Source organism: Nomia melanderi, chromosome 9 (genome assembly GCF_051020985.1).
Source record: "Nomia melanderi isolate GNS246 chromosome 9, iyNomMela1, whole genome shotgun sequence".
In the NCBI taxonomy this organism is placed as follows: Eukaryota; Metazoa; Arthropoda; class Insecta; order Hymenoptera; family Halictidae; genus Nomia; species Nomia melanderi.
This window is the reverse complement of record NC_135007.1, coordinates 15505792-15521677: the sequence shown is the minus strand read 5'-3', so window position 1 is coordinate 15521677 and position 15886 is coordinate 15505792. Positions and strand designations below refer to the sequence as shown.

General features: G+C 51.2%; 1 protein-coding gene across 8 annotated transcripts in view; it reads left to right on the top strand.

Annotated features, from left to right (window-relative positions):
- The window catches only part of LOC116432589 (uncharacterized), a 316706-nt gene that overhangs the window by 47068 nt on the left and 253752 nt on the right, over positions 1 to 15886 (top strand). For 6 of the 8 annotated variants that reach the window (XR_012999343.1, XR_012999344.1, XR_012999342.1 and 3 more), the window contains exon 3: positions 4800 to 4931. The exons of 1 other annotated variant lie outside the window; for it this stretch is intronic. Coding sequence is in view for 2 of the 7 variants with exons in the window: in XM_031989692.2 (XP_031845552.1) it covers positions 4800 to 4931 (132 nt within the window). In the remaining 5 variants the exon portion in view is untranslated. The remainder of the gene's footprint in view (positions 1 to 4799; positions 4932 to 15886) is intronic. One more of the 8 variants, XM_076370526.1, reaches the window with a different exon arrangement.

Below are 15886 nucleotides of genomic sequence, written 5' to 3'. Positions count from 1 at the left end.
GGCTAAAACGCGACACCTTTGCGGTCCGATTGCCCGCCGATCCGGCGAATCTCTGACGGAAAGCGGTGGCCCCGGGCACCGGAAACCCTCGGGGTCCCTAACGGTGGTGTACCGGGTCAGAAATAACGTCGTGGCACGCACCGAGGAGCTGATGAGCGGCGGACACGCGAAACCGATCCCTTCTGGGAACTAATTTCCACCCGCGTCGCCGGGGAACCGTACGACGTACGCAAAAACCGCGTGCAGCCGGTCTCGTCGTTGTCCTGCCACTTTCGCAGGACGCGTCGGGACCGCCTTTTCGGGACGGGGGAACCCCGCAACCCCGTCCCGCTCCCGTTAATTAATTAATACTCGATAATTACCGATCGCCCCGGCCCGCAACCGTGTTATCGTGACTTTCCTCGATTCTCACAACCGGCTAATCACACCCCTGTCGCCGGCGCTAACCGCCTAATAGATTCGTCCCCGCGACAACTCGAACAACGCCTCTTCAGCGTCCTCTTGCGCGCTGGGATCAGTGACGATGCGGTTCTCCGAGGACCAAGATCTACAGATTGCTAACGGATTCATTTAACTGTGCCTTTATCCTTGAGAAATGAGAGTTCTGATTGAATCTCCAACGAATCGATTGAATTTTCAAGATCGGAATCGTCTGATAATGAAACTATTATTCTGGCGACTCTTCTCGAATGCAAAGAAGTTAGATTGCTAAGGGAAGAATATAGAAATGGTCCTCTACACCTGTATAATATCCAAATATCTCCAAAAATAGCGACTTCCATCCACCGACTCGTTCTCCATAGCATCCCCTAAACTTCAACCTTGCGATCAATCCACCGACCGATCCGAATCCCAGCAAAAATCCAGTTCGCCGACCGTCAACCGAAAGAATCAAGCGAATCGAAATCCCCGTAGAACGGTCTCGGTAAGAATCGCGTCCCGTAAAGCCCCGGCTGACCGTAAACAACCGGCGAAGCGGCTACGCGGTCGGCCGGCCATAATATAATATCTAATTTCCAGGGACAACGTATCGCGGTAATGACGAGGATGTACTCGGAAGGTGGACCACCGCCGCCGCACACCGGTGTCCGCGTAACGGGAAAGCGGAGCGTCGACGTGCGTCGAGTTTCGATCGAACCCGACCGACCGGCCGACCGACCGTCCGGCAGCCTCGTTGGTGTGCTCTCCCGGCGGAGCCGTAGGTCCGCGCGCGCGATGCGACCGACGATGGCTCTCTCGCCATCGGACGGCATTGTCGTCGGCGTTGTCAGCGTTGCTCGTTGTTGTCGTTTCTCGGCCGTCCATTGCCCGGTGCGGTGAACTAGAGAGGCCGGCGGAGAGAGGACGAGAGTCGACGGAGGAACCGGTGGTGTGGGCGGCGGTGTTCTGGTAGGGATGAGGACGAGGTAGAACCGCTGGCCGAGCAAGGGAGAGGGCGGAGGGTGTCCCCTGGAGAAGAGGGTGACGGGGCGGCGGTTGTTGCGATGATGGTAGCCGTTGAAGCCATCGAGGCAGAGAGGGCTGCGAAACAGGGGGGTGAGAGAGCCAGCGCACAGGGAGCCGGAGAGTGAGAGAAAGACAGATAGACGGATAGATGGATGGACAGATAGAGAGGGATGGAGTGAGAGGGACGGAAAGAGAGGAGAGAGCCTAGGCCCGGGTTGCGCGTGCACAACGCATAACGTCAACAACAATAGATTATGCCGCAACATAGAGCCGTGTGCCTCGCTCTCGAGAATCCGCGTACGTATTGCAGCCGCGTTGGCCCGCTCACACTCGCGGGTAAGCGCGCGTTACATTACCGCCCTCCGTGTAGAACCAAACATAACCTGGACCTCCCCCCTTCCGTACCCCGGCCGCCGCCGCCGCCGCCGCCGCCGCTCTGCCCCGCCGATCTAGCTTCCCTATATCGCCGCTTCCCCGCAGCCATCTCGTTGCGAGCCCGCTCGAACGATCGAGTCCAATGAGATTCCATTGTCTCGAGTAATTAATATTGATTACAATAGGTTATACCTGCTCCGCTGCCCTCCCGCCGTCTCTCTCCCGCCAATCCGCCCCCCCATCGGCGGCCGTTCGCCTTTCTCCCTCTGTCCAACGGCGGCCGCTCTCTTGATCTGCTTCGCCTCCCTTCTAGTACGTCGTTCTCCGTTAGGACCGGCGGCTTACGGCTTACCTAGCCGCGCGGCCGCTTATATTCGATGCATTTCCGCGTTATATTAGGATTTCGCCGATCGGCTCCGATCGCAATTATCGTTGCCTCGTCATCCTCTATCGGCGTTCCCGCTGTCCCCCTGCCAGCAGCTCCTCTTTCCGCGGGCTTTCGAGGCGAGCTCGTTGTCTCTGTCGGCCGGCAGCCGCCGCGCCTCGCCGCTTTTCTGTACGCTCGTCTCTCTTCTTCGCTCGATACAACGCGCGCGTTGCTCTTCGTCTGGCGCGGGAGGCTCGCGTTTGTTGCTCGTCGCGATGATTACAGCGGTGGACGCGTTGATTAAGTTTGTAACGAGGACGAGCCTGTTTCTTGCGCTCGGCCGATACCAGCTGCGATTCGAGGATAGTTTACCTTCGGGTTCTGCCGGACTCGTGTGGAGCGTCGGTGATGTCGATTGGATTGGTTTCGGGAACGTGTCTTTCATTTTGATAAATTGGATTGCAGGAATTGCTGCGATTTGCGATGGAAATTTCTGCGAAACCCAGACGCAGAGCTGTTAATATTCGTCTTCCGGTCGTTAGGGAATGCAGATTCTGAAAGCTATTCCGTTCGCCCGAAGCGACTCGTCGCGAATTCTTCTCCGGACTCGCGCGGTGCGAGCAACATGGCCGCCACCGTATTACACCGCTCGCCGGCTATTTACTTATTCATTTGCGGGACGATCCCATTTGCGGACGCAATATCAAACGTTATTTTCCTGTTCTCCTGTGTTGCTAAACCAAGATTGGACGGCGTGTTCGTATCGTAATCGTAACGAGCAGAAGGAATGAATAAACAATTGCTGCTTGAATTCTTGAACCATCCGAGTACGGTGGTTCTATCAAAATGCCGACTCTCGAGAAACATAGAACTCCTGTTTCTTCGAAAAAATTCCACGGAGGCGGAATAAGATCAAATAAATCGTAGAAATAAAAATAGAAGTCCACGATCATTCGTCTCTTTGGCTCTACGCTGATTCATCTTGAATAGGTTAAAAAGTTGACTACCAGTCGCTCCGATCTTCCATCATCGATCTCACTCGATAGTTGTACAGACAACTAGACAAATAGATCATAGATCAACGCCGATTTCAAAGAAAGAAAGCACAATCCGATCAAAGTAAACGAGAGTCAATCTCTTAACCTCTTGACTACTGACCCTCTAAAACTTTGGTTCATCCACGTTAATTACACCAAAGCTCGCTTAGATCTAACGTCAGTGCATTCTAATCCAACAATTACATCCTCAATCAATAATACATCATATAAATGTGATCATTTCAGATCGCTTTAACTCAGTTCAATTCAATGTTCCAACGGTTTCAATACGCTGTCTCAGAAACACGCATTGACGCAACATTCTATCGTAGCCGAAGCGTTAATCGGTGGATCGAGCAGAAAAATCGGACAAGCGGGAAATGAAGAAGTCGAGAAACCTGCGGGGGCCGGTTTCTTTTCTCGGTCGTGTCCCGGCGCGGCTGCGGGCCGGAGCCGATTACTCGGGGCGCGATGTTTACCGTAAACCGATCTAAAAGCGGTTAATTCGAGCGGCGCCGGCACGCACGCGCGCGCTATTGGGTTACGTTGGTGCGTGCCACCGCGATTTCGCGTTTCCCGATCCGCCGCTGCCGCCGCCGTCGTCGTTCTCCTCGCGTTCGTGGCTTTAGTCCGCTAAAGAGGATCTCTCCGACTCGGCCGATATCGCGTTACACGCGATACCCGCTGTGCTACTCCAGCACGCGTTTGCGTTTCCGCTTAAACTGTCGTACGCTTCGCGCCGATCCACCCCCGCTCCTCGCCGGAGCACGTTCCGCCGGGGGATTTGCTCGATTGTCCTGCTCCCGATACTCGCTACGACTCTATACACACTATATAACCGTAAATACTATTTGTCTATAATTCTATTATTTATGTACCTCGTGTGTGGCAGCTTTTTTTTAGTTATTAGCTGGCGATTTGCTCGATTGACCTGCTTCCCTTGCAACTATTCTATAAACACTATATAATCGTAAATACTATTTGTCTATGATTGTTATTTATATACGTCGTATGTGGCAGTTATTGTTAGTTATTAAGAGCTTAGATGTTGGATGACATTGCTGAGTTTAAATTCGGAATATTATGCTGAAAACATTGCAGATATGTTGAACATTGGAGATCTTTGATTATTAAGAAAAGAATAATGGTAACTCTATGTAGGGATAACCGTGAAAAAGGAAAATAATTATCCCTTTGCACTAGGAAGTTTTTCATTAGAAACATCTTAACGTCTTCTGATGAGATAGAGACGATATTTTGTGAAACTCGACGAGAAATCACACTTAAATTGAGGGACACATTCTGTTTGAATATTCCTCAAATTGGTGCATTATACGAAGTTTACTATTAAGTATCAAATTTTATAGTTTTACTGTATGAAATCAAGTGATGAGTGACAGGCACCTCTCGAATGCAAGGGGTTAATATAGTAAATGATTCTACAAAATTCCAGCGTAGATAGCATAGGTACTTCTCGCGAGTAAGGGTTGCAGCCACAATTAAAGATCCCGAAAATGACCAAAATTCCTTTTCCACGAATACAGAATAACAACGGCATTCACGTGTTCTTTCAGACGGGCGGATGGGGGGAGCAGACGGTCCAGAAGAGAATGCAGGCAAGAATCACGGCCGGGGGATCGAGAGATCGAGTTCCCGCGGCAGGTGCGAACTCGTCGAGGTGCGTCGCTCGGAAATTATTAATAACGGTAGTAATATAAACATTCGAACCGCTGGTAATTACTTTAATTACACGGCCGCGCCGTGTAACTCGCTCCCGAAGGACCCGGCGCAATAAGCATTTATTCGTTTCGCAAGGCGTATAATCAACCGGTTAATCGGCGAACGCGATCGGCCACGTGTACCACGGTTCCTCCCGTATATCTCGCCGGGAAAATCGGCGTCCGATTTTGTCCCCGGATGATTTATCGATCGCACAATGAGCCGACACACGATACTACCCTTATGGCGTAACGATTCACGGGACACACTGTTCCCGATGCGTGATTGCCCCGGGCGCGTCGCTTTGTTGCGCAACCGGCTGCCACCTGCGACGCCCGCATCGTGAAACAAAAGAACTACGGCGCACGATGTGCTCCTTTTCGATGGAATATTGAGTGACGCCGAATGGAATTCGGTTTCCGCGCCTGCTGACACTCGAGCATCCGCAGACGGGCGGATGGACGATCGTCGCATCCGTTCGCAAGAGGCCGGGGGACGGACGATTCTCGAGCGACATTAGGTCCTTCTGATATCGTTACAGTTTAAGTCGGTGAGAATTTTTTGTTCGAAGCATCTGTAGATTCAGAGGAATTAAGCTCTTGATTCTTTCGAACGGAAGCAACAGAAGGTTCAAAGCTGGAAAGGAACTAGCGTCATTCTACAAGACAGGATTTTGTCAAATAAAATGGCGAAGCCTCGTTAGAATGGCACTCTCTTCAATGCAATGCTCGTTCGGCTGCAGAAGGCCCTAAGGCTCAGCTCGAGGACTTCCTTGTCAGCGTGTTCGTTGCTTCGAGACACTGGGACTTTCCCTTAACACTTTGCCGGCCGCAGATTTATCGCATCGCCGTTAGGTTGGCGAGTATGACGCAGGAAGGCAGCAAAAGTTTCAAACAGAAGAAGCATCTGCTTAAAAGACTAACAAAAGATCTGGTAAATTGGGAAGGGAGAACAGAAGCAATTGTTTCTCTAAAAATAGCATCGATATGTATTCCTGTACAATCATCGAAATAATAATCACGCGTACGTGACAGCGGCCCATAACAGCTGATGAAAAGAAGTCACGTGTACCTGACAACCGGTAAAGTGTTAAGACGACCAGGGTTTTCCCTTCGCGAAGACTATCCCACAACTCGTAAAACACAAATGAAAATTTCTCAGTTCCTACGTTCCCTGGAAAACAGTCGGAAAGCTTACTACCAAACGGAAGTCCTCGGTACCGAAGTTACCGCGGGTCCAGCCGTGACAAGCTCTGCGCGCCGAGACTTGGACGACGACGTTGAACGATAAGGCAGAGCGGAGAAAGTCTCGCAGCGAAATTACGGGCGCGCACGAAGCGAGAAGCTGGCTCTCGGCTACCTCGAGGGACGTCCGCGATCTTAATTCCGCGCGGGGCGTGCTCGACGTCCGTCCGCCGCTTCCGTCCGCGGCGCGGGCCCCGGCGAAAAACGAAATTCGGCGGATTAATTAATTCGGGACCCGCTGAGGCCGGGCCGGAGCGGGCCGCGAGCAGCGGCGAGATAAGCGATTCGACGGTTCGCTCGCATGACGGAGGCGGCGACCGTCCCATAACTCGCTCGCGATATCGCACACGCCGCGTTTAGCATATAGAGTGCAACAATTAACTCGCCAGTTCCCGCGGCGATACGGTCCGCTCCTTCGGCCGCCGCTGCCGCTGCCGCAGCCGCCGTCGGTTTCATTCGGCTTTACTCTTATTGTCGTCGCCTTAATAATCAGCACACCGGGTAGATTAATGCTCGCGGTAATTGCCGAGTTACCCCCGGCTCCCTCCTTCGTACACGTGACTAATGGCGACTCGGTTTGTCGTCGGTGGCTCCCAGATGGAAGGTGGCCGAGAGCCGTCCAACGGACGGCCGCGCCTCGGGCTAGCTTCAAAAACTTTGCTTACTCTCGGTTACTTTGACGAGCTCCGTGGCGCGCTGATTTACGCGGACTACTCGCGTCGGAGACAACCGACGGGACTTCGCGGGACGCTTTCTGTAGCAGGCGTTTGCGCTTCATCGGGGATTTAAGGGTGGATTGAATTCTTGAGTCGAATGAATCAAGAGGTTGTTTTCAGAGTGTATTGCTCGCAAATGAATTCCGTTACTGGTGATACCTAAATAAGTTACTACCGTTCACTCGATTAACTCCTGCAATTTCTGATTTCTTTTATCATTGAAGTATACATTGTAACGTTGCGACAACAATGTAACGATACAAGAAACCATCGAGAAAACAGAATTGTTTCTAGATGCACCGTGTCGCCATATTGAAAGAATAACAACTAGATTAAACAGCTATCACACCAGAGAAATCAATCGCATCCTGCACAATGAGAACCCGAGTGAAGTTTCCCGTGCACTCCCTCAACCCTCGTTCGCGAGCCGCGTCGAACTCCGACCCAGAGAGCCAAGGTCAACGGAAGTGACACGCGCAAAAAACTGTAACGAAAAACGAGGAAAAGAAGAAAGCGGCGCGCTTCCCTATGAGATTTTAACGCACCCCCTGCCAATTACGAGTGCCGTTACGGGGTAGATTAAACGGGGAAAATCGAGTGAAACGCGAAAGGGAACGAGCGAGAGAGAGAGAGGAAGCCTTGCCGCGGAAGGAGAGGAGCGAGAGAGACGACCGGCCGTTTTGAAGAGTCGGAATTACCCGTGGGAAAGGAGGAACGAAGCGAACGAGCTAGCGAGTAAGCGAGCGAGCGAGCGAGCCACGCGGCGTGTCCCCGATTAAAAAATGTTATTCGCTGGCGAGCAGAGGCCACGGTGTGTTCGGCGGGATTTTTTCACGGCGACCGTGGACGGTAAATACCGAGGGCCCGCTAACCACGAGCCAAGCTTATGATTTACCGTGCTCCGCCAGATAGGGTTATCGGCAGTATCGCGGGACTTAACCTCCCGCGACTGGGCCGCGTTATCGCGCGTCCCGCGTATTTACTCGGCCGCTAATCACCGTCGCTCCCCCTTCGAGTTCCGCGTCTTCCTGATTTTCCGGGACGGGGTTCCTTTTTTTCTTTCTTTGCCTCTCTCCTCGCGGAACAACTCCGGCGAAGCCGAAGCTGCATCTGTGCGCCGGTTTAATCGTAACGCTGCGATCAGCCGCGCCGCGGCGACTTCTAAACCCTCGTTGCACTTTCCAATCGACGGGACGAGCGCCGAGTATCGTCGCTGGACAATCGACGCTAAATTGCCCGGTGGTTTCTGGGAATTGGGTACGATGCAGATGCCGGGTTCTGGGAATCCACCGGGGAAAATGGACGGCGACCGGTTGCGTCGCGAGATCATCGGGATTATTAGATAGGGGATGATCCTGCGGAGCGTATTCGAGGTTTTAGGTTGCTTCGTAGTGACTCTTGACTTATTTGCATCGTACTACGTGGAAAATTGACGCTTGTCGTTAGAAGTGTGCTTCATAAGTAGACGCGATTCGAATTTGTAGAAAATTAGGAACAAACTGGCGAACGAGGAATTCGATTTGTTCTGATGAATATTAGGAAATGTTCGATAAATCTTTATTTAATAATTTGACTGCCACGTCACCAATTCGGATGACATTATACAGAAACGTGGAAATTAATTTCTTTCATGACGTATCGAACGCACCGAATTTTATTGGATATATAAGGTATAAGGAAGATAATGGAGCAATTATTAAGAAGAATGTTGATTTCTCAGTTTCTGGTTAATAGAGAAAACTGTTTCGAGTGCATGTGAGTTTTGACGAGTGTTTACGTGGCAAAGTGTTAACAGAGGGTTAACTGGCAATTCCCGAATACAGAATTAATCTTTAATGAAGGTTCAACGCGTTCCATTTAATCGACCTCCTCGATTTCCCACAATTCAACGCATCTCGGACTCCGAGTCGCTTCTCGAGAGAACGATAGCAACCAAAGAATCCTCCCCTTTTCCACGTATCCCGGGTTCCCATCGGAGCAAGACAGTACACCCCGTATTCTCCTTTCGTTCGACGTCGGTAGTTCGCTGCAATGATGCGGCGGACGGTGGATCTCGGCAGGTATACGTATACACATCATACATATCTCTCTTTTCGTAATGACTCGACAAATAAGATGGCCGGCGACGGGGCGCGAGGGGGGCAGGTGCGGTGTCGGCGGCGAAAATGACGTTTGGCCCGTATCGGCGGAGCACAAAGGTGTCGATAATGGAAACGGAGGAAACAATGGGCCCCGCCGCCGACGAAATATCAATTAAAACTGGGACGGTAGGCGGCGGTCGATCGCCCTGGCATTGTTTGTCCTCCGTGGCACGGTAAGGAGAATCGAGCCGAAGCCCCGGGGGAGCCGAGGCCGGAGGAGCGAAGAAACGAGAGGAGGATCGGCCGCGTGCATCGCGCTCGCGAGCTTAATAGCATGCGGCGCCGTCGTCCGGGACTCCTCTCGTTCGTTTTCGAAAAACCGCGAATCGCGTGTCTTATCTACAATCATCGAAATTACAGTGCAAAGTGATTCCTTCTATCGCCGGCAACGCGTAACACTCGCGTGCGTCTCGTCTTTAACTCGATAATCCGGGGCGCGCCTATTTTCGCCCGCATCTTCGGCCGACGTTCCTTTCTTCCACGGTCCCGCGAACCCCGGGCAGCGCCAAAGTGAATTGTAATGGGCTGTTCGTGCGCCGATAATTACGTTTAATCACAATTATCCTATCGAATCGCTGTCGTTTCGTATCGTTCCTGGTGTTCGGGCTGGGCGAGGGACACGCGGAAACCCTGTGCAACGAGCAGCTCGACTATAGGCGGCGCGTCCGTGAGCCCTGGCAGCTTCGTACTCGCGCGTAATGCTTGCCTGTTGCGGCGTTGACAGATAGGGATTACATAGAATCAAGGAAAAATAGAGGAGACGAAGGGATGCGTCTAAATTTAGAAGACACGAGATGTCTCGATGTCGCGTGGAACTCGCCGGCCCTGATCTTCCATCGTCGTCCACTGTGCTAGGACCAGTCTCCATAGTTTCTCCAAACACATGAAACCAGACGCATCCAACATCATCTGCGTTGATACATGGGATCATATGTGTTCGCTAGATTAATCGTCGCTTCTCTTTGCAACTCGCGATTCACGCTCGAACCCTACTTCTTACAGTGATAGGGTAATAAGGTTGTTGAACTGGTTTGTTTAGTTTCACCAAAAATATAATTTCACACTTAACCCTTTGAACTCTGTAGGCTCCAATATTGCACCAGTTGTAATATTGAATATTTTAATGAATCGAAGAAACTACTCTAAAATTATTAGATTTTCCATACATCCAAATTTTGTACTGAGAAGGAAAGTAAAAGATAGAAGGAATGTTACAACATCTTTCATTTTTACTAGATGCTATGAAAATTAGGTGCAGTTGCTGGTAGATTACGAAACCATCTGGAGAGCTAAGGGTTGAAAGTACAATGTTGAAGTAATACAATGATTCTAACGACTGGGTGGTTGATTACGCGAGCCGATGTTAACTGACGCTCAAGGAAAAGTCGGCATATTCATAGGAAAAGGAGCATCTAGCCAATCAGTGCGACTTTGGGTAGAGGCTCCTTTCGTTTCTCATGCGACAGTGACGGTGTGCCCCACTGTCATTTTTGTGCGTGACAATACAGAATCAAGGAAAAGGACGATGAGATCATCCCTCATCATCACGCTCCACTAGCCTAGAACCAGACTCGGCAATTTCTCTAAAGACACGGCGCCGCGCAGATCCGGAAAAGCGCGTCGCGAGAAGAAAGGCGAGTAACGAGGTTAGCCGCGAGGAGGCTAACCAGATGAAGCGCAAAGTAGTCGTCCTTCCGCAGCGGCGAAGACCGAAGAGGATCCGGCGCGAGCGGCCGAAGGGAAATGCCGTTAACGTCGGGAGCAGCGCGCGGAGAAGTCGCCGGGTGCCGCGAAAGGGAAAAAAGATACGTGCAAGGGTTGCCCTTTCCTCCCGCGATCCTCTAATGGCCCGGCGGGTCTTAAGGGCGATTTAAAAGGCTCTTAATGACATCCAACCGGGCCGGCCGACTGGGACGGCCGCGTCCGCCCGTAGCTCGCTCGCTCGCTCGCCTCCTCGCCGCGGCCGCGGCTCTAATTTCATCCGAGTGGAAACTGAAGAAACAAGTGAATTAAGCAACCCGCTAATGACAGATCGGGTTCTGGCCCGGCGAGCCTCTCGCGCCTAACGATATAACCCCAGCCCACCCCCAATTTACGCTTTCCCCGTGAGCGTGCGCCCGCTAATCCACTTTCCGGACCACTCGACACTCCGGCTCCCGGCTCGGCTATCAATTAAAAGAAGCAAAACCCCCCTTTGTCGGCCGAGCGCGTAGAAATGATTCCGGTTCAACGGCGAACCGCGTTTTAGCTGCTCCTCGCGGACGCGTCGGCGCGTTCCGATGGACGCGCGGCGTGTTTGCTCGAGAGGGAGCTGTGTTGTGGTAATTTTTTAGAACTGTGGAAATTTGATTTCGAGGAGGATTCTATGATTATCGTCGGTGGTTTCTTTTGATCGTACTATCTCTGTCGTTCGTGTTTTTACCCTTTGCAGTCCATAGGCGCCTCTAAGTTATCAAATGATTTGACATAGCAAAACTAAAGTTTGATATTTAATATTAAAATTTGTATAGTGCATCAATGTACGAGATATTGAAGGAAATAGTTCTCTTCTTCAGTGCATGTGGGATTTCTTAATTCAATCTAAGAAAACGTCTGTACTTCATTAGAATATATTGAATATTTTGATTATTGAATCATTGAACTACCGTACCAGTCACAATGACTGGTTTCGATTTTTTAGCAATTATTGATATCTTCGAAGCATTGAATATTCGAAACGATTTTGAAAATAGTTTCATTCGAGTACTATAATGAAAGTCTGAGGAAACTGGAAATAATCTATCGGTACAATTTTTATAGGAATTGAATGTTAATCGTATTAAATGCTCAGTAGTTCTGACGATGTATATTTTCCTATTGTTTCTCAATTCAGTATGGAGTCACAAGAGAATGTTTCATTACTGCATGATAGTACGATTGAAATGGAAATGATTGTAATATATTATTGGCTAGTTTTTAGTGTCGAATACACGTACCAGGCGGTAAATAATTTTCACGTGATTTTGTTGGTACGACGGTTGTTCTTTATATCGGTAGGAACTTTTGCACGGTGTGCGGCGTGCGAAAATAGTCGATGGCCGAAAACAGAACGAAAGCGGTGGTGGCCGAGGCGGTGCTCCGGGATGAAGAGTTTCAGAAGAAGCAGAAGAAGGAGGAGGCCGAGGGTAATCTACATAGGCCGAGTCACCGGGCGAACCGACTGCGCCCGACAAAGGCCAGTCTTTCCCCCTCATTTTTGTCTCATTTGAATATCTTCATTAATATCCGACCGGCCGCTCCACCCGCCGCGCGCGGATACCCGAGCCCAGTCGCCGCGGACCGCATGCATTACTCGGCTTCTTGCCACCATTTCATCGATCCCCGGCTACATAAATTATCCAGTCGGCGATTTGTCCCGCCAGCGAGCCGCTGAGTCCGGGTTCAATCAAGTTGAACTGGTTTCGAAGCCGAGATCCGTCACTTTTGTCACCGTCGGTACGACGGGTAGCTTGCGTTTTATTTTTCCTACGATAGTCGGATCGTCAAGTTCTTGTTCGTTGTTTTCATTAGCGTCGAAGGGTGTTGATTGCGGAGGAATTATAATTATATGTGGCGCGAAAACCAGGTGACGGATTTCAACGTCGAAATCAGTTATTTTCTTCGCTATTACTAAGCATTTTGTTTTTCCTATTATTCCGATCGTCAAATTCTTGTCTGTTTTCATTAGTCGAAGGGTGCTGATTAAAGGAATTATAGTTACAAGTGGCGCAAGAATCAAGCGAAATAGATTTCAACGTGGAAATCAGTTACTTTCGTCGCTATTACTAAGAGAAAAACGGGGTATTGTTTTTCCTACGAAAGCTGGATTGTCGGAATTGTTGCATCCTTTTGATCGATGTCGAGGGATGTTTACCGCAGAAGGATCACGGATTATAAGTGGCGCAAAAGTCGTTAGAGTCGGTTCGCACGGTCTAAAGGGGATTTTCGAGCGGCCAGTTTCTCGCCTTGTGTTCCCGTGGGTCATCCCGGCCACGATCGAACGATCGATCAAGTCGGGAACGATACGAGTAATTATTCGGACTCTTAATGACTTTTAGGACGCGCAATGAGCTTCGGATGTGGTCTCGCGCGGCTGGCCCTCGTGAAACTTCGATTCGAAGACTGTTGCTCTCACCCGATAGAATTTTATCTCAACATCGACATCCATCGCCTACTATCGCGACTGAACCCATAGAAAACCATACATTACCATTTCACAAACAATCCAATTCCCCTTTCACATCCCCAATCTTCAAAAACCCTAGATCTTCCACTTCGAATCTCCAAAACTCACAAGTTTCACCCAGAAATCCAATCATCCAATTCAACCCAAACTCAGCGAAACACCCCAAAACCTCCCCTCAAATCAGCGAAATACACCGGTACCAACTCACAGTCTCCGAACCGGAAAAGCGGAAAGTACCCGAGGCCGAGCAGCAACGGTGCGGCGATCGCAAGGTATCGATCTCGTTGCACGTAGCGCAAGCCGCGGTAATTTGGACCACCCATCTCCAGCGGAGACTAATCATAATGGCGTTTTGTTTTCGTGCTTTTTGCACGGAGGATCACTCTCAGCCCCCGTCGGTCGGCCGCGCCGGGGCCCGTCCGCGTGTGGGTTAAACGCGCACACAGAGAGAGAGAGAGAGAGAGAGAGAGAGAGAGAGAGAGAGAGAAAGAGAGAGCAAGAGAGAGAAAGCGAGAGCAGCGTTCACGGTGCCGCGAGAGCCTCGGAGAGAGCGGCCCGTTGGTCCGTGGAGCGAGGCGAAGCGAAAAAGAAAGACCAACGGCGAACAGATAGAGGAAGAGGACGGTCGAGGGGGGGAGGGGGCGAGCGTGTAGGTACCCGGGGCCCGAAGAAGAAGCAGTCGGACGGAGTCCGGCCGCGTAATAATCGCCCAGCACCATTAAACTAAACCGGGAATAATATTATATTAAGCTGTAGTCGGGAGGGAGACCGGAGAGGGTGGAATAGCGGAGCGATGAAGAAGAGGATCGGGCTCGGCCTGGTGCGCGACGGAGTCCGTCGTTGTTCGATCGACGGAGAGGGGCAGAGGAGATCGAACCTGGAGGACGGCCGAGGTACCACCGCTTCTCAGAACTAAGTAGATTCGAATTTCGATACGGATGATCGGGCTGAATACAAATTACTCATATATGCCCCTCGTCCCGGGTAATCACACGGTGGCTGCTCCACGGTCCAAAGAAAAATGCCTCGCTCCTTTATTTCCTTTTTGCCTCCGTCTCTCTGTCTCTATCTCTCTCTCTCTCTCTCTCTCTTTCTCGGGGTCTCATCCTCTCCCCTTCGCGCCGGCCTCCTCGAGGATTCTCGCCCTTTCTTTTTCCTCCTCGCAGTTTCACGGTGAACCGCGACGTGTCGCGAATTTGGAAAATTTTCATCGGAACGTTCCGAGCCGTCCTCTCCCTCGCCTCTTTTCTTCCTTCACTCCGGCCTCCTCCGCCTCGTTTCACCGGTCCCTACCACGTTTCCTCGGCCGCCCTCCCCGCTCGTCGATCGCGTGCAAGGTGGACCCGTGCACCCTGCAAATTATACCCTTCGCTTTCGCCGGATCGGAACGGTACAAACATTTTTGGTTACAGTGAACGGGGCGACCGCTCGGATAGTGGCACCGCGGCGGACGCGAGTCGCAAAGATGGCGGGGGAGACCGGGGCCGTGCCGAGCCGAGTCGATTTCTTGAATAGTGTCGGCGAGGGGGTGGGACGCCGGGGATGGTGAGGCACCTTCAGTCCTGCCCCCAGAACCGCGGGGAATCCAATCATAATTATTATTCCGGGCGAATCGATTGTGGCTCTCGATAGGATTGGCTCGGTTTGCCCCCTTCGGTCCCGGTTAGGCACCAGGTATGCAACCACGGCATAGGTCGGAAGGTTTTTTCCGAGTTTTTTTCAGTTTCGGATGTCGGCGCTCCGGCCGATCTTCGCGTCGATGCATTCGGCTGTATGCTGCGAATCGCAGGAAGGTCGGCACTTGGGTCGACGATGCTGCGACGATTCTGCTCGGTTCATCCTGATGTCCTTAGAATAATTTTCTGTCGATTCTTGAAAGGGAGTGTCTGATTGACGGGAAATTATAGAATTGTGCTTTTCGGAAGTCGGACGAATGAATGTAATTATTCACCCATGGAGGCACCTGCGCTATGAAACCATTACAAACATCAATTCCTCAACGACAATAGAAACTAAAACCACTTCTTAACAATCCCACCTGCGCTACGCTATGAAACAGTTCATTACAAACATCAATTCCCAACGCCCAGAAACTAGAACCAATCTCTCAACAATAAAACCATCTGAGAAAAATAGAATCTAAATTCCCAAAATCCTGGTCCCAGTCAATCAGCGTCAAAGCCATTAAGAACCAAGCAACTATCCCATCCCAATTCCGGTCCCTATCCCTTCCCGAGTCCCATCGACTCCGACGAACCTTCAGCGCGAACGCCAGAAAATCGGAAAAGCGCGTGAATCGTGCACCGTCGCCGGTGCTCCGCGAACGGTGCAGGAAGGTTGCAACGGTGCCGGTCGGCGGCCGGGGGTTGGTGGCGGCGCAACACTCGCAGCATAAATAATTAATAGTAGCCAGAGAGAGCCGCGAAGTGAGTCGACGGCTGTTTTGTGGTTCGCAGGCTCCGCCCAGCCGGACTCCGGAGCTCCTCCCTGTGGTGCCCGGTTCCAGCTTCGCCGAAGAGACCCCGAACACACGGGGACTCGGCCGTCTCGCGAGCCGAGAAGCGACGACAACTCGCGGAATTCCGAGGTCCGGCCGAGCAGGGAGAGAGAGAACCTTTCCTCCGAATTTACGATTAT